An 18,782-nucleotide genomic window follows, 5' to 3' on the forward strand; every position below is an offset into this window, starting at 1 on the left:
TTTGTCCCTTGTGATGAGTCGTCATCCTTCCTGTCGCCTCCAGGTCCTACACTGGTTCAGAATTTACCATCCTGGGTGCAGGCTGTGTGTGAATCCTGGAACAACATCAATACCAACGAATTTCCCAACATTGGATCCTGGGTAAGTGTCTGCTCTCACGGTAGAGATGCGGAGCGCTAGCCATCTGTGCTCTGTTCTTATTCCTTAGGCTGAAATTACCTGCCAGAGGCCTTGGTGGGCTGCAGTGTATCTGCTGTGGCTGAATCGATGACCAAAGCCTTGATTTACCCACATGGTACCTAAGTGGTTGTTTTGTTAAGAAATCTGTTACTGTGTTGTAAGACAGCTGTTTTATTACTGGAGGTCTCCATTTCCTTCTCTTCTTAATACTGGGATGTGAAGATTAATTGTATTAAATCTAAGGTACCTGGTACAGTCTTTGGCTCCTGAATTCTCAGTAAATATGAGCTGTTTTCATTTTCTTTTTAGGAAAAATGTCAGGAACCTCCTTTTGTCAGAGTTTTCTAGGGTAGCTTTCAGATTCTGGAGGCTGTTAGAAGACTGTGGAGTCTCCTGTCAGTTTACTTGACCTTTGTGTCTGCTCTGCCCAAGTTACCTCTATTAATAGATTATTCCCTTGATAAAGTTTTTTGGGAGAGTCAAGTATTATAATCTTGTTATCCCTGCTTTATAATCATGAGCTCTATTTACGTCACCCAGAGCTGTGGCAGAAGGATAATGAAGATATTTTAACGGAGGAGACTCTGATGCTTTGCAAAATATGCCTCCTTAATTATTGGAGATTGTAGTTTTAGTGTTAAGTAGAATATATTATAGTTATTTGAAAACTGGTATTGGCTGTCTTAACTTTGTACTAACATTTTCACTTACTAGCTTTTTTTTTTTTTTTTTTTTTTTAAAGAGGAGGGAGGGGAGGGGCAAAGGGAGAGAGAAAGAAGCTCAAGCAGACTTCCCCACTGAGTTTGGAGCCTGATGCAGGCTCTATTCCATGACCCTAATAAGATCTAATGATCTGAGCTGAAACCAAGACTTGATGCTCAGCTGACAGAGCCACCACGCGCCCGAGAGAGAGAGAGAATCTTAAGCAGGCTCCATGCCCAGTGCAGAGCCCAACATGGGGCTGGATCTCTATGACCCTGAGATCATGACCTGAGCTGTTGGACACTCAACCGACTGAGCCACCCAGGCGCCCCTTAACTTTTTAAATTTTGTGTTACCTTTGTACTAATTAAAATTTGTTGACTTCTTCCTTTGCTTCACCATGCTTTCCTTCCCAGGATGAGTAATAGTGTATACTGAGTAGAGCCATTGTCTCGAAACCTCAGTGGGGTCTTAGTTTATGCCAGTTGGTTCTTTTCCCCCCACATGAGAATTTTATCCTCGGTAGATAGATGGTCTGTCCATTCATGTCTGTTTTGCTTCCTTTCAGCGCAATGCCTTTGCTAATGACACCATCCCTTCAGAGAGTTACATCAGTGCTGTGCAGGCTGCTCACTTGGGGACTCTTTGTGGCCAAAGTCTGCCCCTGGCCGCTTCCCTGAAGCACACTCTCCTCTCACTGGTCAGGCTGACTGGAGATCTTATTGTGTGAGTAGCTACTACAGAGCCCTGCGTGCTCTCTGTTCCTGTGTTCCTTCGTAGCTAAATGAAGATGGAGTTTGTCAACAGTAATCATGCTTTCCCTGCATGCTTCTGTAGCAAAGAGAGTCTGGTTTCAGAGTGGAGTGTGAGCATTGACCTAGAATGTGATGTGAAAGGTAGCAGAATACCTCCTTCCCTCTTGCAGGAAAGACCATGCAGGCTTTAAATCATACCGTAATTTTGAGGTGCTTTGGGTTGGAGTTTTAAGGTGGAGTTTTAAGGTGCAGGATTTGAAATACCTTTAAGGAGGTATTTCAAATCCTGCATCTCCAGAATCCTCGTGGAAGTGAGTCTCTGCTCCTATGGGGCCTGGGGCAGGCCAGTGTAGGTACTGCTTTGGCTGCCTGTATGTAGGGCCTGGGTGAAAGCCTCCATCACATTGCCTTAACCGTGATCCAGGTTCCTGGCAGTCCTGTGAAAGTTGTCTGGGACGGGTTGATATTCTTTTCTGAATATTGGAAAATGCATCTTATATTGTTTAACATTTTAATAAATGTGGTTTATGTGTGGAAATGGTTTTGTTTCTGATACAATAATGAAAAATGAAATTATGAAGTTGTATGATTAATGATTATACCTATGTAAAAAATAACTATCAGGGGGCAAAAAGACGGGACTAAAAGTCCTCCTGTTTCAGTAAATGATTGAGTTGCCCTGTCCTTGCCTTTGCACTTTTGTGGGGGGAGTATATTCACTAACATGGTTCTGTTTTCTTTGCTGAAGTTGGTCCGATGAGATGAATCCGCCACAGGTAATTCGGACCCTTCTTCCCCTTCTTTTGGAGTCAAGCACTGAGAGTGTCGCTGAGATCAGTAGCAACTCCCTTGAGCGCATCCTGGGCCCCGCCGAGTCTGAGGAGTTCTTGGCTCGAGTGTATGAGAAGCTGATCACTGGCTGTTACAACATTCTGGCCAATCATGCAGATCCCAATAGGTGAGCCTGATGGGGACAGTCAGGTTCCCATGACCTCCTGCTGCTCTCAGCGGAATGTACCAGCACTGGCTTCTATGTGTCTAATTAATGGCTTATTGTGTTTTTTAACAGAAAGTTCAGTACTTGTGTGCATTTTATGTTCTTGTGAACATGCACGAAAGGTTATTTGGAATCTGCTTTTATGATTAATTGTTAGGAATCAATGTTGAGAAAGCGGAAGGCTTAAAGGTTCAGATTTGGAAACTTTAAGTAATTGAACAGATGCTTATCAAGCGCCATACTTGATGTAATGAACTGTACAGAGGAGCCTCATAAAATTTCTTTTTCTTTCTTTTTTTTTTTTTTGCTTCATAGAAGGACCTCTGAGATGGGTGGTGGGGAATTAGGCAGGTGGTCTCACCACCATTTGACTTTGGTGGTTTAGGCCATAGTGATGTGGGTGGGTCCCCAAGAGCAGTGGAGAAAGTTGCAGCTTCGTCCCACTGAGAACTGTACTAATGTACTTCCCTCCCTTCCTTCCTCTTTTTCTCTCTCTCTACTTCTTTTTCTTTCTTTTTTTTTCTATAATTTGAAACAGCAGCAATGATTCTTTGAACTCTAAGCTGTTGACTACATTCTTTATCTAAGATTTTAGGAACTTTTTTGTTTTGTTATAGTTTAATGTATTAGATATACTGAGCTCATGTGTAGCCAGGCTTAATGCTAAGCTTTGAAAATTTTTTAAAAAGATTTTATTTACTTATTTGACAGAGAGAGAGGGTGAACACAAGCAGGGGGAGCAGCAGGTGGAGGGTGAGGGAGAAGGAGGCTCCCCGCTGATCAGGGAACCAGGTGTGGGGGATGATGCCAGGACCCTGGGATCACGACATAAGCCGAAAGCAGACATTTAACTGACTGAGCCACCCAGGCATCCCTTATGCTAACCGGTGGCTCAGTAGGTTGAGCCACTGCCTTCGGCTCAGGTCATGATCTCAGGGTCCTGGGATCGAGTCCCGCGTCGGGCTCTCTGCTTGGCAGGGAGCCTGCTTCTCTCTCTCTCTCTGCCTGCCTCTCTGCCTACTTGTGATCTTTCTATGTCACATAAATAAAAAAAAAAAATCTTAAAAAATTGACTATTTCTCTTGATGTTCAGTTATAAAGTTTGGATTTTTAAAAATCAGTATTAGGAAGACATTGAAACAGACCTTTTTTCTGGTAGTTAATTTTTCTTTTTAATCCTCAGTGGACTGGATGAATCCATCTTGGAGGAATGTCTCCAATATTTGGAAAAGCAACTGGAAAGCAGCCAGGCTCGTAAAGCTATGGAGGAATTTTTCTCTGAGAGGTGAGCTGTATTTTGTTTTACTCAGTGAACATTTTTTGAATGTCTTAGGTATTTTTTTTGCTCAGGGAACACTTGAAGCCTGCTTTAGGTATTTGTACTACGGGGAGGACTTAGATTAATTGCTCATTCTTCAGGTTGAAGGGGTGACATCATGATGAGGGGTCGACTTCATGAAAAACTAGGGTCGTTGACTGATGAGTGACCAGTTCCCCTAGGGGAGATGACATCATGAAGAAATAGAAGCGGATGCCTTTTTATATGAGGCTTAATGTGATTCTCCCTTTTCCCTCCCTTCTGCCTCCCAGTGGAGAACTCGTGCAGATCATGATGGCGACAGCCAATGAGAACCTCTCTGCTAAATTCTGTAACCGAGTTCTGAAATTCTTCACCAAACTCTTCCAGCTGAGTGAGTGACAGCTTTTAGTAATCTTCTTATGGGAACTTTGATGTCCAGCTAATACTGTGCATATCTTCTGCCCAAGTGTAACTACCGAGTAACAAGTGCAGAGAATCCCTGCAAGGAAGTTGAAAACTTGCTCAAAGCCTTTCCTTCCCCCTTTCCGGGCTCCCAGTTGGCACCTTCCCTCCTGTCCCTCACCCTCCTTCACTGACCGCAGCCTTTCGGTCTGTCCCTAGCTGAGAAGAGCCCTAACCCGAGCCTTCTGCATCTCTGTGGCTCTCTGGCACAGCTGGCTTGTGTGGAGCCAGTGCGCCTCCAGGCCTGGCTCACCCGCATGACTGCGTCGCCCCCCAAAGACTCTGACCAGCTGGATGTGATTCAGGAGAACCGGCAGCTGTTGCAGCTGTTGACTACGTACATTGTGCGGGAAAACAGGTAGAACAAATGCATTTGGGTCACATATCCCTAAGGGCCCCAGGTGAATGTTGGGAGCATTTGCTGCATTCTTCCCTTCAGGCATTGGTCCTTAGCGTTTTGAGCAATTCGGGAGCTCCCTGCAGTAGGCGAAGGAATCTAGTAGAGCTCCTTAATTTCTCCTGTGGAAAAAGTTCTGCGTGACTGGGCCTGTCAGTTGTCAGATGGGTGACTGTTTTGTGCTCTCATAGCTGAAGTCCAAAACTGGGTGCATATATATGGAGTGGGGACAAAGGGGACAAGGAGCGTCATGTGTTGAATGTTTAATTTTCAACATCTCTTACTTTTATAAATTTAGAAGTACAATCAGATTCCTGTTGTTTACTTACTAATTTGCGGTTTCTTGTCTACCAGCCAAGTTGGGGAAGGTGTGTGTGCTGTGCTTCTAGGCACCCTGATCCCCATGGCGACAGAGATGTTGGCCAATGGTGATGGGACTGGTTTCCCTGAACTCATGGTTGTGATGGCCACCCTGGCCAGTGCAGGTCAAGGTGCTGGCCATCTTCAGCTTCACAATGCTGCTGTGGACTGGCTGAGTAGATGGTAAGATGATGAAATTGAAGGGGCCCATCTATAGGTGCAGCATTGCTCTTAGAAAAAAGGGGGATAATGAATTGCAAGTTATTTGTAGGTTGGAGTGAGTATAAAAAAACTTAAGTATGTGTTTTTTTGTTTTTTTTTAGATTTTATTTATTTGTTTGACAGAGAGCACAAGTAGGCAGAGAAGCAGGCAGAGGGGAGGAGGGGGAGAAGCAGGCTCCCTGCTGATGTGGGGCTCGATCCCAGGACCCTGAGATCGTTACCCAAGTCGAAGGCAGAGGCTTAACCCACTGAGCTACCCAGGTGTCCCGTCTCTACCTTTTCATTGGGGATTGGGGGAGTAGTTTGTAAGTGTTCATTTGAGACTCAGTCTACATTCTTAGTAGGGATTCCTCTTCATTATTCCTAGGAGAAGTCTTAGGAAAATTGTATCAGGTGTCAGTGATAAGACCAGAGTACCCCACCACACCTAAGACCAGAACACCCCACACCTAGGTGTTTTCTAAGAATGCCTTTGCGTCCCAGTGTCACAGATTGATGCAGGATTCATGAAACTGCTTCCTTTTGTTTAATTCCTTGGGTGATTTTTGTGCCTCCCCCGCCCCTCCTTTTTTTTCCTTTGGGACAGCAAGAAATACCTATCACAGAAGAATGTGGTGGAAAAACTGAATGCCAATGTAATGCATGGAAAGGTAAGCGAAGTGCAGTGTGGCAGCAGTGAGGGAGTGATGATTTTTCTTTGTGGTCATGTAGAAGGCTCTTCTTTCGACTGGCTTCTGGCCCTGGCCAGCCTGCCTACAATTTCAAAGCCTCGGGAGTGTGTGTACCATGAACTGCCTGCCCTCCTCGGGTCTCTGCTGGGTCATGAGGAGGGATGGGGGGAAATAACAGGGTAAACAAAACATCCAGCTGAATCCTTCTTAACACCTAGTGAGTTCTTGCTATTTTTTAGACATTGGTATGCTGTAGAAAATTGTCCCCTCCTCCTGCATTGGAACTGTGCGCTCTGAGTAGGTCACTGACTGCGTTCTCAGCTCTAGTCCACTTACTAGAATCCTTTAATTACCTGAAAGTTCAGGTCACTGCTGTGAAGAAGGTTTTAAACTGACAGAAATTGTGCATTCAGGCATTCTTTTCTCCCACCTTGCCCCACCATGAACCTGACATAGGTGGCTAAGAGCAGCTAAGTGGCTCTGAGACCCAGCACTGTACCATTCATGTCTTCTTCCTTCCTTGTTAGTCTTTCTCCTCTCAGCTCTGAATTGTCAGAGTGCAGAGGGAAGGGACTTAGAAATCTGAGGCCTTGATGCCAGGCTGCTGGGATTTTAGGCAAACATGAGCTACTGGCTATGGTTTGCTGGGCAACTTTTTGCTTGATTTTGAAGCTGTTCCTCCCTTACTACATTAATTTAAAACCCAGTAATGTAAATGTCTTTCACTAATGGTTAAAAAAATGTTATTCGTAGGTAAAAAGCTAGTGAGAGCCCATTCATACTTTTAATCTAGTCTTCTTTTTTAAATTGAAGTGTCCTTGATATGTAATGCTATATTATTTTCGGGTGTACAGCATAATGATTCGATGTTTGTGTAGGTTGTGAACTGATCATAATCCTAAGGCTAGTTAATATTAATCTGTCTCTATACATAGCTTGAAATGTTTTTTTCTTAAAATGAGAACTTTGAAGATCTGCTCTCTTACTTTCCAAATATGCGGTACAGTATATTGTTAACTCTGGTCCTCGCTGCATGTGCATTATATCCCTATGACTGTTTATTTCATAACTGGAAGATTCTGTCTTTTGAACGTCCTTCATCCATTCTCCACCCACCCCCTACTCCTGTCTCTGGCAACTACCATTCTGTGGTGGTCTGTTTTTGAATGATTTTTGCCTCCAGTTTTACTTATTTCAATTTTACCTCCTATTACGACATTTTGTAGAGAGTTGTTTTCGTGCTTAAGAATGAACGGATCACATTAATTCAGTACAGTGTGTTGACTGACTGCATGCGGTCACAGTGTTCAGAGCTGAGGAAATAGATAATTAAAGCCTGTTTTTTGGTCTGCTTTTATACCATGTCTCTGATCTTGAGCTTTATTGGGAAGAGTTTGAGAAAACATAGTACACAGTAATCAAATACGGAGAATTTAAGTTTCTTGGTTTGTGATGGTGGTCTTCTCTTCCAGCATGTGATAGTCCTGGAGTGCACCTGCCACATTATGTCTTACTTGGCTGATGTCACCAATGCCCTGAGCCAGAGTAATGGTCAAGGCCCAAGTCACCTCTCGGTGGATGGAGAGGAGCGGGCCATTGAGGTGGACTCAGACTGGGTGGAGGAATTGGCAGTGGAAGAGGAAGACTCCCAGGCTGAGGATTCAGTAAGTACCACGTCACCATCCAGGCGGCCGTGCTGGGTTATTAACGGCTGACTGGCAGTGACAGAGCTCGTGCTAACAAGCCTTTGGCCCTCTTTTCTAGCTCCTGTGAGCTTCAAAACTCTGCCACTCCTATCTGCTTTCTCCCTGCTTACATGGCTAATGGCAGACTGATTTTATAGGTCTGCAGAGCAAGCTGTAGGGATCTGATCTCTTAGGGAAGGGACTGTTTAGTAAGCACATGGCGTCTTTCATCCAGAGTCACTTCCTCTGCAGTTACTCAGTTTTTGTATCCTAAATGGAGCCTTAGGGATGATTTCTTCATGTCAGTGGTCTGGGTTCCTTTACAGAGAAAGCGTAAGATCTCATTTATTTACTTTTAAAAAAGAGAGGGAGGGCGAGCGTGTGTGAGCAGGGGGAGGGATAGAGGGGGAGAGCAAGAATCCCAAGCAGACTCCCTTCTGAGCACGGAGCCCGATGCTGGGCTCGACCCCACGATCCTGAGATCATGACCTGAGCCAAAACCGAGAGTCAGATGTTCAACCGACTGAGCCACCCTGGCGCCCCTGGATTTATTTTTTCTCTAACCATAAAACCTTAATCTCTCATCTGGAATTGTAGCACGTTTATAGCTGCAGATTATTTCCAGGAGTAAGTTTTATTGGTCATTTATGAATCGACTATTTATTCTCTAGGGTGTATTTTTGAGGGTGGTTGTGTAGGATTTATTTCTGACTAAAAAGACTTACTATCTTTGAAGGATGAAGATTCTCTTTGCAATAAACTCTGCACTTTCACAATCACTCAGAAAGAATTCATGAATCAGCATTGGTAAGTGAAGTTCTTTCTTCTGGTTGAGTATTTGTTGGGTCTTGGACTGCTGACCCTGCTGGGCTCATTTGCTCATTCTTACTCTTCGTAGGTACCACTGTCACACCTGCAAAATGGTAGATGGGGTCGGTGTGTGCACAGTTTGTGCGAAGGTGTGCCACAAGGATCATGAGATTTCCTATGCCAAGTATGGTTCCTTCTTCTGTGACTGTGGAGCCAAGGAAGATGGCAGCTGTTTGGTGAGAGCTTGGAACATTTGCTGGGTTAGCAGGGGTGACTTGTTAGTGACACGGGAATGCTGAAGCCAAACTAGGAAATTGCCACATCACCTTCATGGTGGCCCGGGTCTAGGAGCAAGTTCTGGGTCTGTCACTGATCATGGCCTACTAAGCACTTTGCTTAGAATGTTAGAACTTGCAGGGTCTTTAAAAATCTTGTAGTTGAAAAAAAAAAAAAAAAGAATCTTGCAGTTTTTTTCTAAGACCTGCCACAGTTTCAGATGTTGTAATTAAGAACTGTGGCTGAGAGTGGTGAAGTATTTTTGCTACTAGGTGTGTACCATGAAGCTTAGAATTCAGGTGTTTGGATAGCATTTCAACGGTTGGCCAATATCTCCTCCAAGTCTGGATTTCCCACCAAGATCTTAGGCAGTGTTTAATCTGTGTTTGTGGTTCAAGCTTGGGTTTCTGACATTTTCCGTCTCTAGGCACTGGTGAAGCGGACTCCCAGCAGTGGCATGAGCTCCACCATGAAGGAGTCAGCCTTTCAGAGTGAACCCAGGGTTTCCGAGAGTCTGGTGCGCCACACCAGCACTTCTCCAGCGGACAAGGCCAAAGTCACCATCAGCGATGGGAAGGTTGCTGATGAAGAGAAGCCCAAGAAGAGCAGCTTGTGCCGCACAGTGGAGGGCTGCCGAGAAGAGTTGCAGAACCAGGTGGGGGTTCTGGTGGTGCCAGGGACGCTGGGTGGAGTGCGGAGCCGGCTTGGTTGGTTCCCAAGCAAGCCATGCGCAGGGCTCTCCTTGCAATGCCCCTGCTGGGGCTGAGAGTTGTTTTCTCCTTTCTGAGTTTACTCATTTTCATGGGATGGATCTGATAGGACATGTTGTAAGCTCCTGCCTCATAGGGAGGGATTTGGGACTGAGGAGCCCTATGGGGGTTTGTGGGAGGGTGTGTTTGAGTTGTGTAATACCCTAGATCTCCTTTCTTGGCCAGGGTTCCTCATCTAAAGCACAGAATACAGAGAGTGATTTACATGATTGTTTTCTCAGTTTTTTCGAGGATGGCGCGTAACTAGAGTAATTCTAGATGCACAGGAGAGAATTCAGCTAATTCTGAGGAATGTGTCCTAGCATTAGGGTGTCAACATGGGACTCCTGGTTTAGAAAGATTGCTCTAGAGTTAGTAGCACGAATCCAGTATTACTGAGAGGAAGAGGTGGCTCGAATATTAAATTGGAAGTGCCCAGATGGGTTTCTAGATTCTGAAGGGTGTTATTGGCAAGATGTATTACGATGAGTATTATCCATAATTTTTCTTTTCTTTTCTTTTTTTTTTTTCACTTGTGTATTTGGATTTTTCTCAGGCCAATTTCTCCTTCGCTCCTCTCGTGTTAGACATGCTCAATTTCCTCATGGATGCCATTCAGACCAACTTTCAGCAGGCTTCAGCTGTGGGGAGTAGCAGCCGGGCTCAGCAAGCCCTCCGGGAGCTGCACACAGTGGACAAGGTGGTTGAGATGACAGACCAGCTGATGGTGAGTGTGGCAGGAACAGCACATTAACTGAGATGGCGAGGTGTACTGGATCATCTGGGGAGTATCCTGAGGATGGCCGATCCCTAGCTAGCCAGCTGGAGATCCACATGCGAGGTGTGTCTTCAGAAGACACAAGAGCTCATTTGGGCCAACTCAGTGAATAAGTCCACTTTTCATTTCATAAGAATATACGTACCCCCGAGATGTGAGGAACAACATCTGGGGACAGTTATACTAGTGAGACGTTTTTTTCTGTATATAAAGTAGGAGACCTAAGGTTTCAGTGGCTTGCAGAAATCATGTAAATCATGTTGTCTTCTGCTTATAGCCCTTCGGGCAACTGTCTTTAGTTCTTTAATAAGAAATGACTTAGAAGGGGCGCCTCGGTGGCTCAGTGGGTTAAGCCTCTGCCTTTGGCTCAGGTCATGATCTCAGGGTCCCGGGATTAAGCCCTACATTGGGCTCTCTGCTCAGCAGGGAGCCTGCTTCCTCCTCTCTCTCTGCCTGCCTCTCTGCCTACTTGTGATCTCTCTGTCTGTCAAATAAATAAATAAAATCTTTTAAAAAAAAAAAGGAAGAAATGACTTAGAAGTTGTAAGTCAGTATCTACTTTAAAACCTATTGCTCAGCACCAAGAATAGGAGTTCTGGTGTGTACTGCCTATCCTGTTTAGCAACGTGTAAAATAGTGGAGACCAGTGTAAAGTGTCTGTAATTCTGAAAGGGAAGTGTACAAATGAATGAGGTATAGGACTAGATCTCAAAAGGAGACTTTTTAAAAAAAGATTTTAATTTAATTTAATTTAATTTATTTATTTGGCAGAGATCACAAGTACGCAGAGAGGTAGGCGGGCGGGGGCGGGGGGAAGCAGGCTCCCAGCTGAGCAGAACGCCTGATGCGGGGCTTGATCCCAGGACCCTGAGATCATGACCTGAGCTGAAGGCAGAGGCTTTAACCCACTGAGCCACCCAGGTGCCCCAAGGAGAGTGTTTTTAAGGGAAAAATACTCCCTCAGAAATACACACATGTACTTGCACACAGATATTCTGGTATTGTAGTGAAAATGAGTCCCAGTTTTACAGCAGTGGCTTTTAGACCTGGAGCTATTAAAGAGGAAGTAAGTAAGTATTGGGATGGTGTTGGTGATCCCTAAAGTTGTCAACTCAGTTTTGCCAGGTCAGGTCAATGAAAAACATTCCTATCTGTTACCTCCATCATTCGACTTCCAACAAAGGTGTATTAGCATTTTAAGAAGCCAGTACTTTGTATTAATTAAATTTAGCTTTGTGAAACATTCACTACGTTGTTTTTATCAGATTGACAAAATTGCTTTGATAGGCTTACCTGACTGTCCCTGGGTTAGAGACTGGAACCTGTTACTTTTTGAACGACTGCATCGTGCAGCATCTTGGTCTGCAGTGTGGTCTTTATCCATAAATAGTGGATGAATCCACTGGCTCTCTCTGGTTTACTCCTGCCTATTCTCTGCTTCCTTCTTTGCCAGGTTCCCACCTTAGGCTCCCAGGAAGGCGCCTTTGAGAATGTTCGGATGAATTACAGTGGAGACCAGGGCCAGACTATTCGACAGCTTATCAGCGCCCATGTGCTCAGGCGCGTGGCTATGTGTGTGCTCTCCTCTCCGCATGGGCGCCGCCAGCATTTGGCTGTCAGCCATGAGAAAGGGAAGGTGGGTTTCCAGTTCTTTCTTACTCATTTTAGGTCATGTTTATCTTAAATGCTAACAAAACAGAGGACTATGCTCAGACTGGCCCCCTGGGAAAAAGTCTTTTGGGTTCCAAGAATGCCTTACAGGACAGAGCTCAATGAGCTTTTCTACTCCAACTCTGAGTTGGTTGATAGAAGCAATATGACTAGAACAGTTGCCGTTTCTGATGAGTAGTTTTTTACTCAAAACCTATCCTTCAAGCCCTTGAGAAAGGTAATGACAAGTGACTACCGATGACAGCATGGCTCCCAGACGTGGCATGGTTTGGTTATGCTGGAGGGGAGGGCACAAGCCAAGAGATGAGAGTCTTCATGAGAAGACACAGTGTTCCTCATTTAGTTCTTTCCTGCCCTCCCAGCCTGCTGCGGACACAGGGGAGCTTATGTCATTTTAGAAAGCCAGTCAGTAAAAGTTGGAAGGGTGGTAGGTATCATTTTTCTGTATTCTGGCTTCTCTAGTACTAGTGAAGTTGTTTAAGTTTATCTTAAGTGAAAAACAAACTAGAAATCTGATATGTCTATAAGATCCCTCTAAAATACTTCAAAACAAAACAGAAACAAAAAAGAAAAGAAAACAAAAATACTTAAAAAAAACACACAATACAGCAGTGCTGCCGTGGCCCAGCACTGGTATCTGTTAGGAATCTGTACAACAAAAAGTTGTACGGAAAACTGGAAAGGACGATAGTGCATAGGGACTGGGTAATTGTTTTCATGAACTGTGTATAAAGAGCTGGTTTCATTACTCCTCTCTTTTGTGGTCACCTGATGGAGGAAGTGAAAGGCATTCCATCTCTCTCCACGTGGAGAGAGGGTTTTCCTAAGAGACTTAACTGTGGACTAGGATCGCACGGGAGGAGCTTTTGTAGGCTCTGGGTTCTCTAAGAGGATGGGGGTTAGAATAAACTGGCAATTGTCCCCTTGCAGATAACTGTTCTGCAGCTCTCTGCGCTCTTGAAGCAAGCAGATTCCAGCAAAAGGAAGTTGACTTTGACCCGCCTGGCTTCTGCCCCCGTCCCGTTTACTGTGTTGAGCCTCACTGGGAACCCCTGCAAGGAGGACTACCTGGCCGTGTGCGGGCTGAAGGTAATAACCTGATGCAGATTTGAGTCCTTCACGCCATGGACCCTCTTCTCCTCTCCTGTTTTCAGTGCTGCTTTCTCGTACTCACTGTTAAGCTTAAAATCTAAAAGCCTTTGGAATATAAAAGGAATCTTACTCTGGATTTCTCCTAGCTCTTGCAGATCTTTCTTGTATTGGAAATGATTTTTGTGTGTTCTTGGAAGCCGAGTGTATTACTGGACAGTGTGGATAATACCCGGAGGCAGGGAATGTCAAGGAAGACTTGAGAGAGCTGAAATGGGTTAGTTTACTTCCCGCCGTCTTTTAACTAGTCTGTTCCTTAAACCCTGTCCAGGACTGCCACGTGTTGACCTTCAGTAGCTCCGGCTCTGTTTCGGATCACTTGGTGCTGCACCCACAGTTGGCGACCGGCAACTTCATCATCAAAGCTGTGTGGCTACCCGGGTCACAGACCGAGTTAGCCATTGTCACTGCGGACTTTGTTAAGGTACAGTTACTGCTCTTGGGTGTTGTGGTTCTAGAATTGTTTTGTTTTTAAATCCAGAGTGGCTGGTCTCCATTATGTGCTAGCTTCTCCCAGGGTGTGGGCTGGAGCTTTCTGGGTGTAGGCAGTATGACATTGTTTCTGATTCTCCCCCTGCTTTACGAAGCGCATGGGTCTTCCTGTACTTGTCACAGAAGATGTAGATGCCTTTCTCTCCCCTAGTCATTCCTTGAGGGAGAGTAAAAAGATACTCATCTTTGTACGCTCTGTGCTCGATACTTGCAGATGCTTGCTGGAGCGAGAATTGATATCCCTTACTCACCAATGGCAGGTCTTCGGATTCGCCAGGGTGATTTGGGGGTGCGACTGAACTAGATCTCCCCCTTCCTTCTGTCCTACAGATTTACGACCTGTCTGTTGATGCCTTGAGCCCAACCTTTTACTTTCTTCTGCCAAGCTCAAAGATAAGAGATGTTACCTTCCTCTTCAATGAGGAGGGAAAGAACATCATTGTTATAATGTCTTCAGCTGGTTACATCTACACCCAGCTCATGGAAGAGGCCAGCAGTGCCCAGCAGGGACCCTTCTACGTCACTAATGTGCTGGAAATCAACCACGAGGACCTGAAGGTTCGGGCAGGTGTTGCTTTCTCCTTCTCTTACTGATGGATTAGCTTGGTAGCTCCTCCATTGTTTTTCATTTTTGTTCAGTCTCCGACTTTTCCCCTATTTGTAGAAACTCTTGTCCTTTAGGACCAAACTGGTTCATTGTGAAGTTTCTTGACTCTCATGCTTTTTCTAAGATTTACCCACATGACTTAGATTATGAGAGCCCACAGTCATGATTTAACACTAATAAGCTGCAGAACTGAGTGCTGGTCCTGGAGGCGGCATGGGAGGTTAATGCAAGTGTCGTGTCTTTGCCCCGACAGGACAGTAACAGCCAGGTGGCCGGTGGCGGTGTGTCCGTCTACTACTCCCATGTGCTGCAGATGTTGTTCTTCAGCTATTGTCAAGGCAAATCGTTTGCAGCCACCGTCAGCAGGACAACTCTGGAAGTGTTGCAGCTTTTCTCCATCAACATCAAAAGGTGGGAAGGCGCGCTTCACGCTGAGCTTCCACGGTACCCGCGTTCAGCGGGAGGCTCCTCTGGCCCAGCACTGGTGTCTGTTAGGAATCTGGCGAAGCTTTGCCCCAGCAGGCTTCTCCCTTTTGAAGGCAAGAGGCACCCAGTGTTGGCAGGTTGGCTGTCTGCATGGTTTTGTCCTCCACCGTGCAGACCCCAAGCTGTTAAGAGGTAGTCTGGGGACTGCTGTCACTGAGGAGAAGCAGCTCTAGTCAAGGCAACACACCTGAGTTTGGAGAGGGGAACAGTAGTTGCTCCTAGACACTCATGCGGCCAAAATGCCCTTTAAGTCTATCCGCGGGGGTAGTTGATCAGAACACAGAGCATGGTGTCAGCAGTGATGGCGTGGTCGGAGTAGGGAGGTGAGGAGGGAGGTAGAGGCCTGCATCGGTGTCCGGATAGTAGAGGTGCGTTTGAGGTGCTGAGTGTTATTTTAGGGAGCTAGGGAGAAGCAGCTTAGGCTTTCTTCCTGTCTCTCTTATCTGCCGCTGAAGAGCCTTAAAAGTGCTGTAGGCATTGTTTCTCTGGCCTCTGTGTTGTGAAAGGTTACCTGCTTGGAGATGAAATCAAATGGGGTGCCATTCACGCAGAACTTGGTGTGCTTGCAGATGCTTAATGGGACCAGGGGTCATGAGCCTCAGCCAGCTCCGTGCAGTAGACGACCTCTAGGCACATTGGGCCACCTCTTCCCTCAGACAGCAGGAGCCAGCAGGGGAGATTTCTAAACCAGGACTCCTGCCGTGGGCACGGAGTGGGGGCGGTGTGCGAGAGTATATGCATGGCTCAGAATAAAGCTGAGACTCATGGGTAATTCGAGTCCCTGGGCACATACATTGCTGTGGGAGTCAGGTGTTTGGTAGGTATGGCCTTTAAGTCGAGCAAAGGATGACCAGGTGGTGATTGACACCCTGACTGTGGCCAGTTTTCTTGTCTGCAGTTCCAATGGTGGCAGTAAGACGTCTCCTGCCCTTTGCCAGTGGTCCGAGGTGATGAACCACCCTGGCTTGGTGTGTTGTGTCCAGCAAACCACAGGTGTGCCGCTGGTAGTGATGGTGAAACCAGACACTTTCCTTATCCAAGAGATTAAGACTCTGCCTGCGAAAGCAAAGGTCAGTGCCGAGCTTCCACCACTTGGCTGTGAACCTGGTCTAATTCTATATTTCTGTATTTCTATATTTGTCCCTTCCTCGATCCTTTCGTTAGAAGAGGCTTATGAAAGAATTTTCGCCCGTTTTCTCCCTGTCACTCTTCTGCACCCCCTGATTGACTGCAGAACTAGTTGCTTCTCTGCCTCTTTCTATAAGTTCTGATCTCTAGTTATGGGAACTAACACCCTCCTTTGTCCCCTCTGTCAGATCCAAGACATGGTTGCCATTCGGCACACGGCCTGCAACGAGCAGCAGCGGACCACAATGATCCTCCTGTGTGAGGACGGCAGCCTGCGCATTTACATGGCCAATGTGGAGAACACCTCCTACTGGCTCCAGCCGTCCCTGCAGCCCAGCGGTGTCATCAGCATAATGAAGCCTGTTCGGAAGCGCAAGACAGCTACCATCAGTAAGTACCCTCCTCAAAAGACTGGTGGGGGAATGGGGATGGCAGTCTTCTAGTCAAGACATGGAAAAGATGGTGGTAAGTGTGAAGAAGTGACTCTTTCGGGGCGCCTGGGTGGCTCAGTGGGTTAATCCTCTGCCTTCGGCTCAGGTCATGATCTCAGGGTCCTGGGACCGAGCCCCGCATCGGGCTCTCTGCTCGGCGGGGAGCCTGCTTCCCCCCCTCTCTCTGCCTGCCTCTCTGCCTACTTGTGATCTTGGTCTGTCAAATAAATAAAATCTTAAAAAAAAAATAAAGAAGTGGTGATTCTCCCACTTTCTTGTTTGGTAAAGGTAGAGAATAGGTACTAGCTGATTTCCCCAAAGCAATGCCATGTTTCCTGAGGCCAGCAGTGTTTTTGTGGCTTTTAGAGACCCGTTGTACAAATGACAAGCGTTCATTCGCTTTCCACTTGTGATCTGCAGTTCTCTGGTGCCCAGGAAAGAATGATCTCATGGATCTTGTGGGAGAGATTTTTCTCTGTGTTTGGGGAAAGCAGCTTGCCTGATGTGAAGTCTGAGACGAAACCAGTGGAGGATAGATTGCTTCCACTCGTCAATTTCCCACGGAGTAGTTAAGAACCTGTCATAGGTCTCGGAGCTGGGAGTCTTGCTCCTGACTGATAGAGGACGCTTCAGGGTGTGGAGACTTGAATTCAGGAATGAGTGATCGCGGCTAAGCAGAGACCTTTGCAGGGGTCGTCCCATGACTGAAGTTTGTGTTACACTTTATTTATTTATTCGTTTGTCAGAGAGAGAGAGAACACAAGTAGGGGGAGCTGCAGAGACAGAGGGAGAAGCAGACTCCCCACTGAGCAGAGAGCCTGATGTGGGATTCAATTCCAGGACCCTGGGATCATGACCTGAGCCAAAGGCAGTCGCTTAACCAACTGAGCCATGCAGGCGCCCCTGAAATTTGTTTTAGAGTCCATCTTTGAGATGACAATGCAGCTCATTCTCTTGTAAAGGAATAGTTTCTTATTGTTTGCTTTATTTGTTTTTTTAAAAGATTTTTAATTATTAGAGGGAGAGAGCATGAGCAAGAGAGGGAAGAGCAGACTTCCCGCTAAGGAAGGAGCCTGACCTGGGGCTCGATTCCAGGACCCCGGGATCATGACCTGAGCTGAAGGGAGACACTTAACCATTTGAGCCATGCAGGCTCCCCTGATTTGTTTACTTTCAATAAACCAGCCACAAGGGAACCTGTTCTTACTAACTGTACTCAATACCACACCTGAGTTCTTTGTCCTGCTGGGTCAGGGTGTGGTTAGGGATGAGGACTGTTGGACTGTGGGCCACGTGCAGGTATCACACTGATGCAAATGTTCACATCCCGGTTGTCTGGAAGAGGTTGGAGTGTCCTAACCTGATAGAGGTTAGGAGTGTGGCATCAGTCTGGGAAGGACTTTCCCTGAGGGGTGGGTGCAGAGGTGGGAGTGCCACACTTACTGATGCTCTGTGTCTGCTTGTCCTGTGTCCCACAGCAACCCGCACATCTAGCCAGGTGACATTCCCCATCGACTTCTTTGAACACAACCAGCAGCTGACGGATGTGGAGTTTGGCGGGAATGACCTCCTGCAGGTGTACAATGCGCAGCAGATAAAGCACCGGCTGAACTCCACCGGCATGTACGTGGCCAACACCAAGGTGAGGACTGCGCTGTGTGGGGGCTGTGCCTGGGTAGAAAGACTTCTGGATGGTGTGGCTGGAAAACACCTGTCCTCTTAGAACGCAGGTGTGAAACAGATACTTACAGTCACTAACCCTTACGTTCTTGCTGAGTGGTCCCTGGAATAAATGGCTCTTCTCAGCTTCTGCAGAGAAGGGCTCCTATTTCAGTGTTAGCAGCAGGAGGTGGTTAGTGGTGGGGAGAAAGTAGCTTGAAACTGGAGACTGTCCCACTCCCTGCCTTTTTTTCCCCCGCTGTCCTTGGAGGTAAGGAAATCCTTACCAAGAAGTTAGGAGGCTAATGGACTTGCCTGGGGTCACACACTTCGGCACCAGCAGACAAAGGGTTACAGGTTTACCCTAAAGAACTTGTTGTTTGACTTGTGCCTGTCTCCCTCTAGCCCGGCGGCTTCACCATCGAGATCAGCAACAACAACAGCACTATGGTGATGACAGGCATGCGGATCCAGATCGGGACCCAGGCCATTGAACGGGCTCCGTCATACATTGAGATTTTCGGCAGGACCATGCAGCTCAACTTGAGTCGCTCCCGCTGGTTTGACTTCCCCTTCACCAGAGAGGAAGCCCTGCAGGCCGACAAAAAACTGAACCTCTTCAGTGAGTCGCTACCCCCTGGCATGGCCTCCCCTTCTCATTTCTCCGTGACTGTCTGGTAGTCTGGGAGCCCTCTGCTCTCTGCTTCTCAGTGGTCTCTGCCGTCCTCAACCTCTGAACTTTCCTGGAGATGGGCAAGGGAGGGGCGTGCTGAAGAATGGGAGGGGTGAAGACAGGCAAACCCTGCCTCTGCGTC

The 18,782-nt window shown here is 46.5% G+C and overlaps 1 protein-coding gene across 5 annotated transcripts in view; it reads left to right on the plus strand.

The window, feature by feature from the left end:
• UBR4 (ubiquitin protein ligase E3 component n-recognin 4) overlaps nt 1-18,782 on the plus strand; it is a 135,986-nt gene that overhangs the window by 41,042 nt on the left and 76,162 nt on the right. For all 5 annotated transcript variants that reach the window (XM_046015857.1, XM_046015864.1, XM_046015875.1 and 2 more), the window contains exons 27-48: nt 44-141; nt 1,451-1,608; nt 2,386-2,595; nt 3,818-3,919; nt 4,225-4,325; nt 4,556-4,754; nt 5,148-5,336; nt 5,962-6,025; nt 7,519-7,710; nt 8,468-8,538; nt 8,630-8,777; nt 9,245-9,472; nt 10,123-10,293; nt 11,798-11,980; nt 12,946-13,104; nt 13,436-13,588; nt 13,987-14,214; nt 14,517-14,674; nt 15,648-15,819; nt 16,066-16,267; nt 17,787-17,950; nt 18,373-18,589. In XM_046015857.1, coding sequence (XP_045871813.1) covers nt 44-141; nt 1,451-1,608; nt 2,386-2,595; nt 3,818-3,919; nt 4,225-4,325; nt 4,556-4,754; nt 5,148-5,336; nt 5,962-6,025; nt 7,519-7,710; nt 8,468-8,538; nt 8,630-8,777; nt 9,245-9,472; nt 10,123-10,293; nt 11,798-11,980; nt 12,946-13,104; nt 13,436-13,588; nt 13,987-14,214; nt 14,517-14,674; nt 15,648-15,819; nt 16,066-16,267; nt 17,787-17,950; nt 18,373-18,589 — 3,567 coding nt within the window. The remainder of the gene's footprint in view (nt 1-43; nt 142-1,450; nt 1,609-2,385; nt 2,596-3,817; nt 3,920-4,224; nt 4,326-4,555; nt 4,755-5,147; nt 5,337-5,961; nt 6,026-7,518; nt 7,711-8,467; nt 8,539-8,629; nt 8,778-9,244; nt 9,473-10,122; nt 10,294-11,797; nt 11,981-12,945; nt 13,105-13,435; nt 13,589-13,986; nt 14,215-14,516; nt 14,675-15,647; nt 15,820-16,065; nt 16,268-17,786; nt 17,951-18,372; nt 18,590-18,782) is intronic.

This window comes from Meles meles, chromosome 1 (genome assembly GCF_922984935.1).
Source record: "Meles meles chromosome 1, mMelMel3.1 paternal haplotype, whole genome shotgun sequence".
NCBI classification, from domain to species: Eukaryota; Metazoa; Chordata; class Mammalia; order Carnivora; family Mustelidae; genus Meles; species Meles meles.